This window comes from Trachurus japonicus, chromosome 22 (genome assembly GCF_045865225.1).
Source record: "Trachurus japonicus isolate A0001 chromosome 22, Traja_1.0".
Lineage (NCBI taxonomy): Eukaryota > Metazoa > Chordata > Actinopteri > Carangiformes > Carangidae > Trachurus > Trachurus japonicus.
The window spans coordinates 6,353,908-6,374,608 of NC_140928.1; the positions used below are offsets into that span (position 1 = coordinate 6,353,908).

The 20,701-nt window shown below is 41.5% G+C and overlaps 1 protein-coding gene across 7 annotated transcripts in view; it reads right to left on the minus strand.

Moving 5' to 3' along the window:
- Window positions 1-20,701, minus strand: part of slc4a11 (solute carrier family 4 member 11) — a 128,722-nt gene that overhangs the window by 13,646 nt on the left and 94,375 nt on the right. For all 7 annotated transcript variants that reach the window (XM_085766760.1, XM_085766762.1, XM_085766765.1 and 4 more), the window contains 8 exons: window positions 16,827-17,036; window positions 10,757-10,841; window positions 9,577-9,702; window positions 8,292-8,405; window positions 5,964-6,096; window positions 4,539-4,612; window positions 876-1,104; window positions 340-446 (listed from right to left, as the gene is read on the minus strand). In XM_085766760.1, the coding sequence (XP_085622886.1) occupies window positions 340-446; window positions 876-1,104; window positions 4,539-4,612; window positions 5,964-6,096; window positions 8,292-8,405; window positions 9,577-9,702; window positions 10,757-10,841; window positions 16,827-17,036 (1,078 nt within the window). The remainder of the gene's footprint in view (window positions 1-339; window positions 447-875; window positions 1,105-4,538; window positions 4,613-5,963; window positions 6,097-8,291; window positions 8,406-9,576; window positions 9,703-10,756; window positions 10,842-16,826; window positions 17,037-20,701) is intronic.

Here is a 20,701-nt window from a genome sequence, read left to right on the forward strand (position 1 = left end):
ACCACTGCTGACGACGAGATCCTGATAAGCTAATAAATCTTAAAATGCAGCGAGGACACACTTTCTAAAAGCCTGAATGATGAAGAACTTCTTGATTTATAACTCACAGTTAAACAGAGGAAATCATTTTGACACCAAGAGGAACCTCCCCTCAATTTTAAAAAGTGTAAAATCAGCTACTGTACCGTGAGAAAAACAAAACAATATTGTGTTGTTGTTCGCAGCAGGCCGACAGACTCTCTCTCTCTTTCTCCCTCTATGATCTGACTGTATAATTTTTATTTGGCGTGAAAAACTGAAACGCACCGACCGCTCAGCGAAGCAACAAATGATACTAACGCTCAATGTCACTGAAAATGTAGGAGCCGATGAAGGAGAACAGGAGCACTGAGATGGGCAGGGCGCAGTCCGACAGCACCTCCCTCACTTTGGCATGCAGGAACGGACTGAAAGAGAAAGAGAACAAGAGAGAGAGAGAAAAGAGAGGAGTGAAAAGGGAGAGACAAATAATAGAGGAATACAATTACTGTGGACAAGACAAGGACAATGGCTGCAATCCTGACACTGTTTAAGTACCCTGGTCTGCCTTTTGCTTACACAATTGAATCCGGCTTTGAGGCTGATTTGATTACTGGGAGCAATCAGAAGTAGAATATTAATGCTTATTAAATCACAGACGGGAAGAACCTTCGACAGAAAAAGGAGCTTTGTGAGAGCCTCGTCTGCAAAGTTCACTCCTGACAATCTTTACAGTCGAGGCCCGACTCAGCAGTATTCGTCCCAGCCGGCAGCGCTCCCATCTAAACACCATTTAAACTTCCTCCGGTGATTTATCTCGCGGAGTGCCGCAGCACTGCAGCGCCGCGCGACCGTACCTCCGCTTGAACTGGTAGAGGGTGTAGCCCATCCATAACGTCCCCAGCATCAGCAGGAGGCAGAGCAACGGCCGCTCCCTGGTGCACTGGATGAAGGATTCGGGGAGGGCGTTGAGCGCCAACCCCGCGGCCACGTCGCTCCGGTTCCCTCCCAGCAGGTCTCCGCCCGGAGGGAAGTCCGGCACGGTCCTGTTGGCCAGGGTGTTGTCGTGGTAGTATCTGTGAAAGACTGGAGCACAGACACAGACAGCATGTTCACTATAGACTCCAACATATAAATACTTATAATGGCCATTAGAGCAGCTTCAATGGATGGATGGTTGGTCCGTGACTTATTTCAACTGCTGCATGTGTTGCCATGACTGCATTTTATTTATGTATTTTAGTTATCAATGTTAACAATACATTGCAAGACAATCACCTCTGAATTACAGAGTATGAAAGATGAAGCGAACAAAAAAAAAGGTCTTCTTTCACTTTCAACTTGTATGTAAGCTGTTCCATCGCCAGTATCTATAATTGGCATCCATTGTTTGTTACTAGGGGGGTCAGTCTTGAGCCAGTTTTTAGTAATTTGCCATGACATTTTGAAAAGGCATAATACATCCAAAGAAGGATATGCTGATGGCTTTGATGCAAAAACATCACATTGTGGTCATATGGGCAGATATTGTGATTGCAATTTCAGTGTGAAAGGTCATTTGTACTTTATGTTCACTTTAGGAAATACAAAAGCGATGATGTGGTTTTTATTGGTCTTGTACCAAACAGCAAAAAGGTCCTTGAGAATATGATTTGTTGTGCAGGGCGTCTCAGTAGCAACACAACATGTATGTTATGTTACTGACAATGCACAACAATGTTCACATTGTCACATCACACTAAACCTATGTGTTCCTTTTGAGCCACTAAACGTGTTACGAGTGAAATGTCCAGAATAGAATAGAATAGAATAGAATAAAAGTTTATTGATCCCTGAGGAGGAAATTCACGGTGTCACAGCAGCAACATATACAAAGACAAGGCACACAAAGAAGGTAACATATCAAGGTTCCTCTGTGAAACATTCGCAATACATAGAATAAATAAAACCTACGTGTTGTTAAAGTACTAGGATCTGTGTGTGTGTGCGTGCATGTGTGCGTGTGTGCTCACGCTCCACTTCATTCAGGCTCTATTGAACAGGCTGATATTATCCAATAACATGTCATGACGCTGGTTTTATAATGTTGGCTGTCAGTGTGATTAAACTTTTCCAAAGTGACAAATACTTGCAAAACTACCTGTCCATCTTCATTGCTGAAGTTAACATGATAAAATACAATAAAATAAAAAGGGGGGGGGGGGCATGGTCCCATTTGAAGCTTGTCGCAAATTATTATTTGTGCAAAAAAATCCACAGGTGTGATGTCAGTCCAATTATTATTATCATAAGAGCCTCCTCCAAGACGCCCAGAGTAGCCAATGAGAACGAGCCATATCAGGAAGCATCACCAACCAGATGTTGCTACTTTTACAGCTCACGGACACTGCAGCTAACTGAGCCAGACATACAGACAGAAGAGCAGCTAGTGGAGTTATGGCAACAACACGAGTGCCTTCATATCTGTATCCTATGTCTCATGTAAGAGACAGAGGAGACGGCGTGGGCAAGAAATTGTGGGGGCTTTGTAACTGAAGTCACATTTGATCACATGAATTTCTGAGATCTCGTGTCTGGGGAATCACCGCTGTGAAATCATTACAGCAAACAGCAGGTGTGTGTCCTCAAGTCTGTCGTCTCAGAGATAAAAAAAAAAAGGGTTCAGATTTGAAAGTCGTCCGGTTTGGGGAAAACAACCTCTGTCTTTGTCAGACTGTGATTGCTGCCTGTACAACAAACAACGACAACAACAACCAGCCTAAAAAACAAAACAAAAAAAAACAGTTTGTGCTGCAGTCAGAGGAGAAAAATAGGAAAAATAATAAATTTAGGAAGAATAAAATATTGTTTGGGGAGTCGGCGGCGACACAGATTGTAAAGTCTGCAGGGAGAGCTGGAGCAGAGAGAGGAGTTCATAAACCTGCCGAGCTGCGGCTCCGCACTAAAACCTGATCAACTGGATCAAATCTGAAACTGCTTATTCTGCTTCATTGTGGACATTTGGTTCCCAAGTATAACGATAAATATCAAACATGTGGGTCAAAAGAGTTGAGTCCTTAAGTGTGATTCTGTCTGTGGGGGCTGCACCAGGTTGTGTTTAATAAAACCAGCCCTGACACACACTTCACAACTGCCGCATAAGCAACACACCAGTATAATTTATGACTCCTCTTTTACTGGAGAGGCTGGGATGTTAAACTCTGTGGAGCGATTCCCCTACTACTTTAAATAAGGAGGAGGACACAACCTCGCCCACACCAGCAGAAAAACCACTTCCATCATCACTTCCAATAAAGAGCGTGTGACACGTTCAGCTCTCTCCGCGGGCCCTTTCATCAGCCACACACACACAAAGTTACGCAGCAGACAAAGTTGTGCAGGGAGACCGAACGAACGCACATCCCAAAAAATGTATTCATTCATGCTAGTGGAAAATATTCTGGATGAAAAGTGTCAACAGAATGTCACAAGTTAATGTTATGGTAATGGCATATGAGCTCCGAGCATATTTTACAAATGGTTTTCTGAAAATTGAACCAGTGCACTGGCAATCTCCTAAACAGGACAATATCGCATTCAAAATAAATTACATTCTGGCATCGTCACATCCTCTTTTTTTTTCTTCTGGAAATTAAATTGTATAAAATACTGTATTTATGATATAGACTAAAATGAGGTGGCAGTAAAGGCAAGCGGTGGTGTAATTCAGCTGGTCCGAAATCTAGATTTGATTGCTTAATTTAGTGCAACTCTCATTTAGTAATTTGGTATCTCTCTCTCTACCTCTGGGTCAGATGACACAGTCACAGAGGAACAGAAGGATCTATCTATCTATCTATCTATCTATCTTGATAGGTGGATAGCTACAGAGGCTGCATCCATCCACCATAACTGTTATTTTAAAGGGGACATATTATAGAAATATCACTTTTTGAAGGCTCTTAAACATATTTGGCCCCAAAATGTGAGAATTGACAAAAGAATCTGTAATGTTCAGACTCCCTAGGTTGAAATCCACGTGGTTTTACGAGCTGTTCCCTCAGTTGTCTTCCAGTGATGTAACTAGGTTTCGAATTTGCATAATACCACCCCTACCTGGGACCGGTAGAAGGGGGCGGGGCAAGCAGTGGTTCATTTGCATTTAAAGGGACAGGCACTGAAACCAGTCGTTCTGAACAGGGCTGTTTTGAGAGGATGAAAAGAGCTGTGATGTTTGATCCTTGGGGTATTTTGACCAAAGCATGTCACAGACATGTCTTTAAGACACCTGGGAACTAATTTAATTTGTGGAAAAGGGGGCATCATATGTCTCCTTTAAAGCTTTTGGGGGATTTTATGTTTTTAGCAGGTAGGTTGATGTTCTCGTTGTTTCTGATAAGTCAAGTCTTTGCATGGACAAAATGCCAGTAACCTGGAAGAGCGTGAGGGAAGAAGAGGGAAGAAGAGGGCTTACCCTGTGGAAACAGAGATGTAATGTAAATAAGCTGCAGGGACAGAGAAGAGAGACGTCAGTAACTTACTCTTCACTGTGCCTTTCACTGCGTCCACCACAAACGCGATGGAGATGAAGAGGGCGATGACCTCCTCTGTCGACCTGGGGAACCACAGTGACAGTTCAGGGTCGTTTCACTGCATCATCACTTCCTGAAACACAGTGCTCAAGACCAGAAGTAAACAAATAAACAGAAAGATGGATGATGTTTCTGAACCATAACCCCCTGAAAAAAAAAAAAAATGTAAATATATTTTCAAGGCGGAGTACGAGCTATATGGTTTATACCTTTGTGTACTGACCTTCAGACATTGTTCCCATAAGAAACAGAGAGCTTGGCCCACAGGCAGATATATACACTGTGCAGCTCAGACATCCACTGTTTGTACCGCAACTAAATATAAAGCTGCCAAACAAACAAAGCTGAGTAATGCTGCACTGGAACTGAAATAAGAAAAATCCCAAGGTTGTAGTTTCAGAGTTTGCATGTTTTTTTCTAAAAGTTTTTACCTGAAAATGAGCCCAAAGTGTTGGTAAATGTCACAAGGGGCAAAAGTGCAACGCAAATAACATGTAATTTATACAAATAATGCAAACCTGTGCATTGTGATTTAGTCTGGGCTCAGTTTGGATAAATAGAAACAGAAACCTGTGCTCATTTCTCATACGGTGACATTCTCACAGACAGGAAGTGACCATCTAAATCTAATATATGTTGTTTTTTGCCACAGACTTGAGACCTTCACCCTGGTTTTCAAGAAAATTATGCTCATTTAAACAAAAATCAAGTTGGGCAGTTCTGCTTTACTTTCCAGTATACACCACTGACTGGATAATGGGTGGATCTTTTACCAGGCTTACTGTCAATTTGATTTTTTCCCCGAGAAAATCTCTTTAGAAATAAGTCTATCTGTGACATTGCTGCTTATCCAAAACGAGCCCACCAGCGTCCTGGAGCTCTTCCAGTGTAGTAACACTGTGTGTGTGTCTGTGTGTGTTTTTATTTTTATTGCAACTCAGGATTTGTCGAGTGTTTTCTTAAGTGTTTGTGTTGCTTTCTTTGTAGTCTGTGCTTTGTCCTCAGGGGCCACCGTAGATTACCCCCGTTTACCTCTCCTCACTGAGACAGAGGGTTTGAAAGAGTTCAAGTATCTGTGGGGGTTTTTGGCTAAAGGGGCTTTTACAAAGGGAACCAGGAGATCTTCTGCAGACTAGATCTGTCACACGGAGCGAACTCTGCTTTTCTCCAGGAAACTGTTTGTTGTACAAAGACTTTTCTGTTGAGCGCCAGTGATTCTGCAGCAGCAACAGCAGCAGACGCCATCGCGACCGCCCTACTTAAAACGTTTTCCAGTTTGACAGCAGCGACGGAGAAAAAGAAGATGTGATTCAATAAATTAGGTTACGCTGCAAAGAAAACAATTAAAGTGAGTTAAATGTAAACATGTGAGACCTTTTGAAGAGCTTCATGAGCAGGCTGACGTTGAAGATCCCTCCCAGGATGAGGAAGAGGCAGTTCCACAGGCCGATGCAGGCGTAGAAAGCCGGGAAGTCCAGGTTGTAGTCGTCACAGATTCCTCGGATCACTGTGAAGGGTGCACGTGTACACAAACACACACACACACACACACACAGAAACATAAACACACATCAGGAAACATCTAAAACAGCATTAATCCTTTAATTCTTGTTGATGGATGTCTTCTTTGCTTCATTTGCAAACCAACACACAACCAACACAAATACATGCGCCACCTTAAGTCGTAATGTGCACAGACAGTGTTGTGTCATCGTTGGACCAATTTATCTAATTTTATAAAACATAAACACAGTGATGAAATGCTCCCGCCCTCAAAACTCATCTAAATTCAATCAGCTGCTGCAGATGAAATACAGAAAAGAATATGTGATGAATAAACAAACGACGAAGAGGAAGACGGATCGATGTTGACTTCATCAATGCATGAAGAAGAAACTAGGTTAATAAGGAGCTGCACTGACGTCTTTTTGCGCTTTGCATCAAATATTTAATATAATGAAGACGTTTTTTTTCCTGCACACAGACACACACACGCATGAAAGAGTTGTAATGTATTTCTGAATATCATAACAATTGTAATCTTGAGCAGATTTGTGCGTCGATGAGTTACAACTTTACAAACAGACCATTGTTCTGCTCAGACAGGCTGCTGGAAATGTACTATAATTATCCCCATGAGAATGTGCTTAGCACTATTCTAACCCATTTACTTCAAAGATCATCACACCACAAACCCAACAAACAGCTTTGGTATTAAAACTACATCTTGGCATCGGAGCCGCTGCTTTTCCTCATCGCTGCCTGATTCTGCAGCTTCCAGCCGTCAACATCGTTTAAATTCCAACCGGCGAAGCACTGCTGTTGGGTAAAAAACCATATAACAGTTTATGTGCTGTTGTCTCTCTCTTGGACTCAATATAAAGTTTACATGTTCTTGCATGCGATGAGTGAGTTTCCTGACCCTTAGGCCCCCGAAACCAACTATTACATGACATCAGTGATTCCTGAGAAAACCCTACGTGCTTTTTGTTCGACTGCACCAGGAACAGTTGTTAGGAACATGTGTGTCTCGATACTTAAGTTACATTATATCTTTGCGATTTTAAACATTAATATCCTGAGTATTACAATAACATATTGTGATACATTGTAATTTGTCACCTAAATTATGTTCAAAAGGAAAAGTCAACATCTGTTTTATCTAATAAGGTAAATGTCTCTGTTCATCGTGTTTAAAATCATTTCTATCATGGCAAGATGGAATTTTTAACAAGACAGACTCATATTTGAGGTCATATTTGCAATTTACATAATAAAATATGGGAACTTGGCATTTGTGTATCAATACAACATTGCCATGCAAAATATTGCAATACTATGTTGTATCATTGAAGCATGCCTAAGAAACTGTCAGAAATGTCAGAAACTTTTCTTTGTAGCTACTATGATGAAACAACAAGATAAAGTTGTCATGAAGCAATAACTGTGCTGATGTGAATATGAAATAATAAATCAATTGTAAAAAGAAGAGAGTACAAATGAAACTGTTGTTTAAAAAGGCTGCTTATGTGTGTGCAGGTGGTGATTGTTACTTGACAGTCGGCCAGTGTTGTGTTTATCATATTACGCCCTCAGCTCTGCATCCTCGGGACAGACTGGAAGCTACAGTGAGTCGGTATTGGAAAATGGCAAGACCAACTGGGGCTAGCCGGTTAGCATGCTAACTTCAGCAGGAGATAAAGACAAGACAGAAAGAGATCTTAGCAAGTAAAGGAATTAAGTTTGATGCTGAACTTAGCACGTTTCTCCTAAGTAAAGTGTTAACGCTAACATTAGCCATGTAGCAACAGTAAAAATGACAAAAAGCTCCAAAATATGAGAAGATTAAATATCGTACTGTTGGACTTTTGCATGCATGTCCTCGGTCAGGACCACACAGCTCTGCAGTGTTGTGCTCACAGTGTATAAGGACGTTTGACACAGGACATTGACTGAAACTTAATGAAAAAGATAGTCAACAATCGGCTAAATGAGTCCAAAGGCAAAGCAGACGTAGAGTTTCTAGCTAGTACTGCTCCACACAGCCGGGTGCCTCCTTCTCTTGATTTTTGACGTGATCGTCTTAGTACTCCACCCACCCGCTGCCTCCTTTTCAAATCAAACTGTGAAAAGATGAGTGTATTTTGGCGGAGCAGAGCCGAATCAAAGAGGTGGGGGGGTGGGGGGGTATGGGAAGCCTACCGCTGATGAAGATGGCGAGGGGAGCCGTGGTTAGGGGGATGACGAGGGGAGAGCCGGCGAACAACGAGTAGATGACCCCGCCGATGCTCTGGCCGATGATGGTCTTCCGAACATCTGTGCAGAGAGGACACACACAGAGGAAACGCAGGAGGAAACGCTGATTAATGTGCACGGATGTCGGCTGCCTCTTCTGCAGCGCTGAGCTAATCTCTGATTCACACTGGATGTTTAATAAGAGGCAAACTGAACAAACACAGCTACAGCAGCTACTTCATGTTTTATATAACGCCGGATCTAATGACGACTTCTAATGTGAAAGTTACTAACTGAGATCAACTCTGATTCTGTCTCTTAGCTTTTGGCTTTAGTTTATTCACATGGCTCATTGGCTGAGAGGAGAGGAGCCCCTCAAGGTCAAAGCTGCAAACTGAGGCTGATTGTTGCTGTTGTTGACTGTTGACTGTTTTTCTCTGCATTTATTTTCTCCTCGTTTCATTGCCTTCTCCATCTCTTATATCTAAACCCTTTTGATTTGGCTTTTTTTTTTGCTTTTCTTATAATGGTAAAGAAGAGAGGGAAGACATGAAGGACAAATCCTATGTGATACATGCTACACTCTCTGAAATCTCTGTCTTTTTTTTTGTTTTACTATAAAATCATTTCTAGGCTATATATCCTATGTATGAATAAAGAATTAAAGTCTCTCTCAGCTCTTGCATTAACCATGTTTCCATTTACATGACAACACCAGTGAGTGGCTAATGATAAAAATGCAACAGGGTAAAAACACTAGCTTGAAAATGCAAAGTGCCAAAAACTGCAGTTCCTCGACTGACCACTATAAACATGTTACAGTGAATTGAACTTAAAAATTAGGAATCAGTTAAACGTTACAGGAAGAGACTCTTTATAGATTTTGATATTAAAAAAAATACTTGAGTAATATTTTTCTGACATGAATTTGGAAAATGAACAATTAACAGACTGGGGAAATACATATTTCATTTTATGAGGCCTTTCAGGAATCTGGATTTAATAATAGGAGATCTGGTTTAATACACATCAGCTTGTTACTAGAGATTCATCTGTCATCTAGTGTCCAAAAAACAACTAATTCTGCTTTACACTAGATTCAAAATAAGAAACTAAATTATGAAACATCCACAAGTACAAAAAAAAAACACAAGTCCAACCTCATGTATAGTCTAGAAATCTTTCAGTGAAGATACATCTGTGAGGAAAATAAAGGTCGTTGATGCGCCTGCGCTCGAGTCGGCACTCTTACCAATCTCGCCACGTGTGCTCTCGTCGTTGAGGGAGCCGAACGCGATGGCGGGGAGGAGGATGGCGATGTAGAGGAAGATGGCCGTGGTCATGTACTTCAGCAGGGTTTTATTACTGCCAACTATACCTGAGGGGAGACAAACACACAAACAAACACATGAGTCATATTCACCTCATAATAGAGTGGAGGAGGCTCCACGCTTTAATATCAAAATGACAAAAGCATTAGAGGAGTTCATCCTTCAGCTCCTCGACAACATGGAGCATCCAGGAAGTTACAGTACAGCTCCACTACAAGGCCTCACACCGCCCCTCCCCCTTCCCCTCCTTTCCCCCTCTCTGCCCTTTCAAAAAAAAAAAAAATCTAAAATAAAAATGATTTGTTTGACTTTTGTGCGATCCGTCATGTTGTAAGAACAGTTATCGCTTTTTCCCAAATGATGGATAACTCATTTTGAAATAAAACACTATAATTGGGCTCTAATGCAATCACAACGGTTTTTGGTCCTGTGACCTTCATCAGATGATCATTATCTGATGACACTCACAAGACAGAAATATCTTGATTTTGTTACAGGCCGATGAATGTGTTTGGATATTGGGAAACGAGAGAGAGAGCACTGAAAGAAAGAAAGAGAGAGAAAGAGAGAGAGAGAGAGAAACTCTGCTTCTTAACTGTACTTTGCTTTAGTAAATCTTTTTTTTTTTCTACAGTCGAGAATCAACTGATTCAATTGACCTTGTTTACTCAGGTTGGTATAATCGCTGTTTGCATGAGATTTACGAGCAACAACAACTAAAATCATCCAGACGTGTTTATTTTTCTACTTTTAACCACAGTAAATTCAAAACGTGACATGTGCACAACCCCGCTGGTAAAGACTGTGATGTGGCGGGTCCACCAGTCTGCCGAGATTGCACCGGTAATATATAGTATACATAGGGCGCTGTCCTCGTCTGATGTCTTGGGAAATTACAATAAAATTGGACATATGGGAGCATATGGCAGCAGTAAGACATCTGAACTCATCATTTCTGCAGACCCTGGATGTGACACAGATGCAGCACAGATGTATCCGAGGCGAAGGGGTGACAGACAAATGAGGAGCTGCCAGAGGCGCCCTGGTGTGGCATAATAAGGAAGATGATTCACTTTCACTACAAGTCCAAGTCCAGCCTACCATCTGTGAAGTCAGAGGGGTAGAAAGGCAGTCTGCGGCAAAAGTCCTCATAAATCCCCCGTCCGGCTTTGAAGAAATCTTTACACTGTGTGGACAGAAAGAGGAAAAAGGGTTAGTTAGACGCTGCTTGGAAAAAAAACTGTGCGCCACCTATAGGCAAAGAAATGAACAGCCAATGCTATGCTACCTTTGGTCTTTTGTTCTCAGTATCATTGGGCCTCATTCATCAATACCTTCTTAAATATATTATAATATATTATAATATAATAATATATTATTATTATATTATTAAGTCGTTCTTTAGAAATGGGATAGTTCAACATTTGGCAAATTGGCCATAATTGCCATAATCCCTATAGTCATAGCAGTAGGTTTGTTACCTTTAATTGTCGGTGCAAGCTTTTTTTAGAACGGCGGAGCAGAGCCGTGAGCTGCTCAGGGCTACGCTACGGAGGCTCATGGGATTTCTTGGTTTCCCTCATCAAACTCATCAAATACACAAAATAAATGCATGCAAAACCGCTGATGCACGTTCCCGTCGGGGGCAGTTTTTCGTCAAACAGCCGTCTTTGCATTTACCTCTAAAACAATTCTGTCTCGTAATGTTCTGTTATTATCTCATAGTGTGGCGAATGTGCAGGTCACAACTTGTCCACCAGAGCGTTTTGGAGTTGTTGGATTGTGTATCTGATGAGTTTGATGAGGGAAACCAAGAAATCCCATTAGCCTCCGTAGCGTAGCTCTGAGCAGTTCGCGGCTCTGCTCCGCTGTTCTAAAAATAGCTTGCACCGACAAATAAAGGTAATGAATCTACTCCTAAGACTATAGGAATTATGCTAATTTGCCAAAATATTGAACTAACTAAAGAAAACTCTACGTCGGATTCATGAAGGTCTTAGACTGTTCTTATATTGATGATTGCCATCTCTTCGTAAGTTGAGAGCGTGTGCCAGGCGATCCTAATTAACATAGGATTAGCATAGGTAAATGCCCCATCATGGCCGTAAAAGGGCATGAGACTGCAGGGCCGTGTGCACACAGAAACCACAGACACTGAGCAGAGGAGCTTGGTGAAGTGAGAAAGAAAGTTAAAATGCTCAAATGAAAATCTAAAGAGGTAGCACCGGACTCAAAAGGCATAAAAAAGACTTTCCTGAAGTGGAGGTACCTACTACTGCAGGAAGTGAAACAAAACAAAAAAACCCCAGCTTATATTTAGTTTATATTTTTATATCTAGTAGCGTCAGCAGTGGATACAAAGTAACAGAAAAATAAAGGTATATGCTGTCAGTCATTCACTGAATGTTGTATCTGGAGAAGAGAGAGCGCACTACCGACCAAGTAAAGAAGAAATGGTTTGATCTCAGATCTGAGGTTAAAAAAAAGTATTGGCAAAGAGATGTAGAGCAGTGGTGGGGACAGACTGGTCCAGACTGATCTTAACGTGTGCCATCATAAATATCATCATATGGTCAGTCACTCCATTGCTACTGGATGGTGCGGTGATTCCCAATAAACATAACTCATGTGAATTAACTGTTTATAGTGTTTTTTAAGAGACCACAATGATTTGTAAAATAATTATTAATAACATCATAAAAGATAAGAAAATTATTCTAATTCAAATCATATAATATCATACATCCGCAGAACAGAAAAAAACGCAACAATCAATTATTTTGCACAAGTGTCAGCTCTTAAATGTGCATAAGTATCCTCTTGAGTGTATGTAGATTTTGTTCTTAGCTAAGAACAAATCCTGGATAAGGAAACATTTGTGAATGCCAAAATCATCATAAAAACTGTGTAAGAGGGACTCAAGAACAAATTTGTTTTTAAGAACGGTTTGTGAATGAGGCCCATTGTTTCTCTTTTGTCTTCTAGGATGAGGAGGTTGTTCCTGCTCGAATTTAATCTCTCCAATGAAATAAAATGGGGTTCGGCGCAGAGGCCAAAAGAAAACGGCGAGATAAACGAGCGATGTGGGATGAAAGGCATCTCGTCTTTAGTGCAGAATATTTCGACAGTCGAGTGAAATCACTTCACATCTGTTGTTTATTGCTAAAACAGGTAGGTCTCTGCAAACATGGCACTTATGCTCGCCAGTTGATGAACAGGTGCTGAGCTCATAAATGTTTGGAAAAGTCATTAAATTAAAGCATTTTTTTAAAAAAAGAAAGAAAGAAAAAACATGCAGAGATGCAGGAGCAGTTCACGGTCACGCAGCGCTGACTTCAGTCCATAAACTGATGTTTCCAAAACGTCAACCTCCGATAACACACCTCCCTGCAGTTTGATCACAATCAGTACTTTTACTAAATTTTTAAAAGCCAACATTTATTCTCTTACACACAGACGGACTTGTACTGTTTATCTATTGATAACTCGTTTGTCTATTTTGACAGTGGACAGTAAGAGAAGCATTGAAGCGTGAAGGTGTTTTTTTTTTTTTTTTTTTAAAGTATATTTTTTGGGCTTTTATGCCTTTATAGATAGTACAGTTGAGACAGACAGGAAATGGGGAGGCAGAGAGAGGGGGGATGACACGCAGCAAATGGCGCCCGACGCGGGACTCGAACCGGGGCCGACCGCAGCGAGGACTGTGCCTCTATACATGGGGCGCCCGCTCTAACCACTACGCCACGCGACGCCCCTGAAGCGTGAAGGTGTTGACCACATAAACATAAAGTAACATCTTCTATAGTAAATCTTCTATATCATCTTGAATGTCTGTGTCTTTGTTTGAAACCACCTACTGACATTCCTGTACATTTTCTGCATGTAAGAAATACCTGGATGTGTTAACAGACTAGCAAGAATGCACTGTGAGCATACTGGATATACTCAGCTGCCCCATAATGCACTGCAGCTCTTCAACGCACGATGGCAGACTACGAGGTCGAGGCTCCTGTTACTGCTCTCGGGATATCTGGACGTTTACCTGGTTGAATTCTTGACTGAAACAATGTTGACATTTTATCAGGTGAGCGACAGCATTCACTGACAAACAACATAAGTTAGAATAAGTATTTGTGTGTTCTAACCCTTTTTTACACATTAATATGCATTGATAAATATTCCTTTAACTTTATCTGTGTGTTTTAAAGTGTTTTTATGTGTTCACCTTTTGGAAAAATGATTACCTTTGAAGGGTGAAGATTTGTGCAAAAAAGAAAAAAAAAATGGAAGAATTTTTTTTTTCAAGTAAAAATGTTCCGGGGTTGACATTTTGAATTTCCAAGTATCTAAATAAGTGCCCTATAAAGTGTTAAAACTTAAATAAATGACCTATAAACAGTTTCATTAGCGAAAGCTGTGACAGCTCTTAAGTTGTCGCTGCGCATTCTGAGATACTGGTGAACAGGCAGCTTTGTGGACAAATCTGAGGAGATGTTTCTCATCTAAACCTTATCGACATTTTAATTATTTCCTTATTTATGTCAAATGTTTGTTTTTCTGTTTTGCTCCGGGGCGTTTAGCTCGTCTTATCCTCGGTGACCTCCAGAATAAAAGCCTGAGCCCGAGGCTGTGTGCTGTTACTCTGCTGCGGACAATGACACATTTAGATAGAAAACTGCCCCATTTGATGGTTCGAATGAGACGCTGGTGATTCCACTGGATGCTCTTCATCCCTCTCTCTCTCAAAGAAGAAGAAGATTTGAATCATCAAATTTAACGAGGCAGTCCTCAGAAACCTTTAATTGCGTAATAGGAGAAGAAGGATTCAGAAGTAAGCAGAGATGTGGCGTGGCTGGATTTAGATGTACATTTATTAAAGATACCCGCGTCTCCAGAACGATCGGGAATGACTGAGGGATGACAGCGACAGCGAGGGACGGAAGATTTAGTGTATTTTTAGAGAAGTCAGGAGGAGGACAGTCGGGAAGGAGCCACGTGACTCACGAGGAGACACGGAAACACGGCTTCTTAAAACCGTTAACGTTCAGGTTACACAAGACGGGGACTAAGCTTATTAAGTAAATTATCCAATTAGCCAATGCTCCATTTTCTTGTTGAACATTATAGCATCACACAATTGAAGGGCGTGTTGAGTAGGTTTAGCCCTCGGGAAGCTTCATTTGTCATCCCAAAAACATTTTTTGACAGTTTTTGGCAGAACAAAGCGAAATGTCTCGACGTTAAACAACATGAAAACAAACAACAGCATCAGCATCGAGTGGGGCGGCCAGTTTTATGAAGCCACACATGCTTGTTCAACAAGGATTGTTCATCCATTAAATCCCTATACATCATGGAATAATTTATTATTACAAGGGAGCCTGTGTGTGTGTGTGTATTCTGTGTTTGTGTTTGTGCATGTGTGTGTGTGTGTGTGGGGCCTGATCACCAGCCCTTGGCTCAGGTTCGATAAACAAAAGTCTCAAAGAGGAATTACTGTCCACCTGGTTGCCATTCGTTCTGAACAGTCGATGGAGTGAGGCAACGGGGAGGAAAAACATAAAAACACAACAACAATTTGGCCTAGTTTCTTAAAGTGGTGCGCTGGTGCGGGTGGTCGGAGGAGGAGGAGGAGGAGGAGGAGGAGGAGGAGGTGGTGTGTGGTCCGTTCCTCTCTTCTTCGTTTTATCATTTTCCATTTCCTCTTGATTTCACCTGCTCCCTCCCTATCCATCTCTTCTTTCCCCTCTGCCTCCATTTGTCTTCTCCTATATATCCCTCTTTCACTGAGTGGCACTGAGCCTTTCGAGCCCTGGGATAAACACCTAGCACAAAAAATAAAATAAAAAAAACACAAGGGGGAAATGTCTGGGAGCCCCGGCCTGTCAGCGGCAACGTTAGGAGGAGATGTTGTTCCGTGGCATTGAGCAGAGCCCCTCTGGAGGTGTGTGTGTGTGTGTGTGTGTGTGTGTGTCTGTGTGTGTGTATGTGTGTGTGTGTGTGTTTGTGTGTGTGTGTACATGCAGGTGTAGCTAAGGGGTGGGGAGTGAATTCTGACAGGACTGTGAGAGATGTAAGGTCATTTACCCACTGAGGAGCCCTGGCAGGAGTTGATGCTGATTGATTAGAGAGGGAGAAAAGATGGAAGAGTCAAACCAGCCGAGCGAAGAGGAGAAAGAGGAGGAGGAGGAGGAGGAGGAGGAGGGTTAGGGTATGTAGAGTCGGGGCGACGAATTGAGGATGAGAAAGATTCAGAAAACACCTCGACATGAAATTCAGGGTTCCCACTCTTTTTTTTTTTTTTAAGTATATTTTTTGGGCTTTTATTGCCTTTAATCGATAGTGCAGTCAAGAGAGACAGGAAATGGGGAGGCAGAGAGTAGGGGAATGACACGCAGGAAAGGGCCGTCCGACGCGGGACTTGAACCGGGGCCGCCTGCACTGAGGACTGAGCCTCAACATGGGTCTCTACCCAGTGAGCTAAACGCCGCCCCCCCACTCTTTTCTTGAAATCGTTTTCCAGGACAGTAGTAGTTTTTATGCCGTACGCTAATCCATCCCCTGTCCCATTCTTTCGTTTAGAGAAGTGTTCTTTTCGACAATGGTACCTTGTTTTGTAAATTTAACCAGTTTGTCTCTATGTTTATTCCTCTCTCTCATTCTCTCTCCCAGAAATCTGAATTAAAAATGTGCAGTCTATGACTCTAATTTATGAAATAATCTCTTAAATGCTTAGAAATTATGACAAATTTATCATAGAACAGTACAAACATGTTTTGTTTTTTTTTGGAAACCAAATCCTTAGAAGGGTCTGAAAAAGTCAAATAGAGCTTTAGTAGCTGTGATAAATCATTTTCCAGGACAACTTTAAGCTTTTCCGGGACATTTGACTTTTTTTTTTCTCATTTTCCATGTGTTTTCCATACCTATCTTGTAAAGAAACGGGGCGACAAATTGAGGAAGAGAAAGATTCAGAAAACACCTCGACATGAAATTAGGGAGCACCGACCAATCACAGGCCTCGTCTCGGGCTGCTGCGGATGACTCATCATCGTGCTGTCATATGAATGAACACATGCTGCTTCAAAATGTTTGGAAAATTGCCCGATACTGAAAGGTTCCCTCACACACACACACACACACACACACACACACACACACACACACACACCTTGAGGGGTTTGTGACTGCGGGGGTCGGTCTCCTCCTTCCCCAGAGCGGTGGGCTGCTGGTTGGTGGCCGTCAGCTGGTGCCTCTGAAACACCAGCGCCTCCTTGAACTCCTCCTGCGTCTTCGTCTCCAGCAGCTTCTGCCTGAAGGAGATGTCGGAGAAGAGGGTGGCGAACGTCCGGCCCAGCTCCATCGCCGTCTTGGTGCTTTTCTGTTGAAAACACCCCCCCAAAAAACGACGAGTTTAACCTGTGGTGAGCGACATTTCTTTGAACATGAAGCAACATTTAGCATCACCCTTATCTTTTATAAATGATGCTGAGAGCAGGAAGAGTGAATCAAAACAGTGGGTTTTGAGTCATTAAAACCAAAACAACAAGCTACAGAAAAATAAACTACTGTATACTGGTAATAATAATAAGTAATTTAATCCATTTTTAATCAGCATTTGAACTATAGGAGTTTTATTTCTTTGGCATTGAAACATTTCAATCCAAATAATCTGTTATAATAAAAATATTTACAATTTCTACAGCACATCCCCTTCTGAATTGTATTTAATGATAATATTGACAGAAATGGATCACTTAGTGCATGGGTCTTCAACGTTTTTCAGGCCAGGGACCCCCTATTTTAAATATTAATAAAATTGTGTATTATATTAAACTAGTCCTACAGTAGTAGCCTACCATGTATAAACATACCCTGGATTCAATACTCAGCTATTCAATTAATACACTGGTTCATATATTCATGGCTGTGCCACTGCCATTTATAAACATATCTTAAACTGATACATGTACCAACGCCAATATCAACAATGTCTTTCAACTGAATGATGATCATGCATACATGCTATTCAAACTGACATTTTTATTCTAAGCATAAATGTGGAAACAAAAAAAAGGAAGAAAAGAAAAGAAAAATTGTGAAACCAACCAAAGGTTTCATGACCCCCCTGCAGCACTATATATGTTTGTATTAATGTTCTTTAATAAGAAATCTATTTGATTTTGAGTGATTTTGGACTGAACGTGCAGCTGCTGGGTATTTTTACCAAAAAGCTGAAATTATTATCTAGTCAATACTGTATATAACTTCTCTATTCAAGAAAATGAATGATATCATATTCATATTGCTATGAAATAAAAAAGGACCAAACCTTCGAGCTCCAACCCGGTGAAGTTACATGAAAATTAAAATTCAAATGTGAGCCGTATAGTTAACGTGAGCAGGTTTGGAGCTCAGTCTCTTGGAAGGCTTTTGTCAATAATCCCACATCTGCTCCAAACAACAATGCCGTCCCAAAGTGACAAAGTGCAGCAGAGTGACAGTAATATGGTCCTGGCAGACTCTGGATCAGCGCGGTGCCAGCGAGGCCTTGTTAGCCAGGTGGTGATGATACCAGCGCCGCCCGGCTCAGCTCGTACAGTAGCAGCTGCAGCAAACAGAGAAACTAAAGCCTTTAAGCGTTTTCACAGTGGTAACTGAATTTCAACCAGAGCTCAGAGAGCTGAGCGAATGGATCATGATTAATCTGCAGCCTCTTTCTCTCTAACTCTAACTCTCTGTCTTTGTGTATGAAGGCACGGGGAACACCACCTTCAGTCACACTTCGGGACGCTAACGGTACGCTAACTTCACCATGCAAACATGTCCGCAGGATGTCTAGCAGCTGTAATGTTTATCTTTATTGTGTGCGTTAGGATGTCAGGATGTGTTAAATGGCACTAAACACCAAGCACAAAGTAGCTGCGAGTGTTTCTGGTGGAGGATTCATTTAACTTCTGCAGGTCAGTGCTTTGATTTAGCAGGAAATTGTAGGTGTGTATCAGGCCCAGAAGTGGCCCGGCACGTGGTCCCGCAAGAAACCCAGAGAAACACAAGAAAAACGCATTTAATGAGCCTTCAGAAAATCCTACAGTAGTACAAACTGTGAATACTATTTTATTGTTTATGCACTTGATGAGATATGGCTGGGTTTGAGCAAAATCCTCATTTCTAATTCATAAGGGAAGCAAGTTATTGCTACAGTAATACTGGGCACTATTGTATTTTATATATAGAAGTGAAGTTAAGTATTGATACCACCTCAGTTAAAAATTGTTTTTATTGTTTTTCTGCACTGTTTGATGTGCCTGTGTCAAATGTGGCCACATTTTTTCTGGCCCAAATACATTTATTGGTTTTTATTTGGTTGATTTCAGGTACGAGTTTGTGAGAATGAGAAACAGAGCAGCGTTGAGGAAAGATTGTGATGTGTTCAGCGTTTTCACTTTGGGTTAAAGAAAAGAAGAAGAAGGAGAAGGAGGAGAAGAAAAAAAGAACCCACAAACTGTGCCGTAAAGCTGGATCACATAGATTTACCAACCAAAGGAATTCCTATTATCATTATCGTTGTGCCCCCTTCAAAGATCTTTTTCACCATCAAGCAGTCGCCATCAGGAATAATTGAGACATAACAGTGATTTATGTTTACTTGGGGCTTGGATTAATGTCAGTGAGGATGCCATTAGTGGTTGTGAATGCAGCCTGTATGAGACTGGAGAAGAGGAGGAGGAGGAGGAGGAGGAAGAGAGGCAGCAACACAAAAACAGACAGAAACCAAACAAACAAACAAAAACAGGAAACAGGATGCATTTAGCTGAGATACAACTCAGAAAGGTGTGTGTTATGACAGCTCAGGATAGAGGCAGGAGGGTCGAGTGGTTTGGAAAGGTTCAGCCCAACTCCGTGGCTCTGGCTGCATCATTTTAGATCATTTATTGTGTTATAATTGTGAAAAAACGAAGGATGGACGACCTTAAAATGAAAATCAATACTCTGTGTGTAAAAAAAAAAATTGTTTTACAAGATACTTCCTTTAAAGCTGGATGCCACCCAAGTTTTATGAGTGGAAGCCAAAGATTCACTGTCTTTAGTTTAAGAATAAAAAACAAAAAATCACATATTTTGACAAAGTACCACTTACAGACTTGATGTGTTTTTTATTAACTTTAATTACTGAGGCTCGTCCTCAGCGGCTCATTTCTGTTTTCCTTCCTCACGTCTTTTTAACTTTAAATTGAGCTGTCATCGCCACAACAGGATCTTGTTTGTACTGTAACATGTGAGGATCCGTGGCTTCTTGTGGTGTCACTGTGTGTGTGTGTGTGTGTGTGTGTGTGTGTGTGTGTTGGGAGGGAGGGGGGGATATAAAATGCTGCAGAAAACCACCAATTTGGCCACTCTGGGATAAAAACACATCCATTTTTCTTCCTGTTGTTTCACCCAGAACTAGTTTAGCTTTTCAGAAACCCCAAAACAAATTGGACTCGGGACAGTTTTTCTGACCCCAAACAAACTTGAAGGGGTAGTTCAACATTTTGGCAAATTGGCCCATACATTGCCATAATCGCTATAGTCATAGCAGTAGGTTCGTTAGGTTTAATTGTCGGTGCAAGCTATTTTTAGAACGACGGAGCAGAGCCGTGAGCTGCTCAGAGCTACGCTACGGAGGCTCATGGGATTTCTTGGTTTCCCTCATCAAACTCATCAAATACACAATCCAACAACTCCAAAACGCTCTGGTGGACAAGTTGTGACCTGCACATTCACCACGCTATGAGATAATAACAGAACGTTACCAGACAGAGTTGTTTTAGAGGACAAATAAAGGTAACGAACCTACTGCTATGACTATAGCAGTAGTTGAACTATCCCTTTAAAGCTGCTGAACTGAATATACGTTTCCTCTTTAGTGGTTGAATGCAAAGAGGTGAAGAAGAAATGCAAATGATTCTGTAAATTATTTATGCTACAGCAGCGGGACGCTCACACTGATCAAATGGTGAGCAGGATTTCACTAATCCGTGCACCTGCAGCCGCAAACGCTCC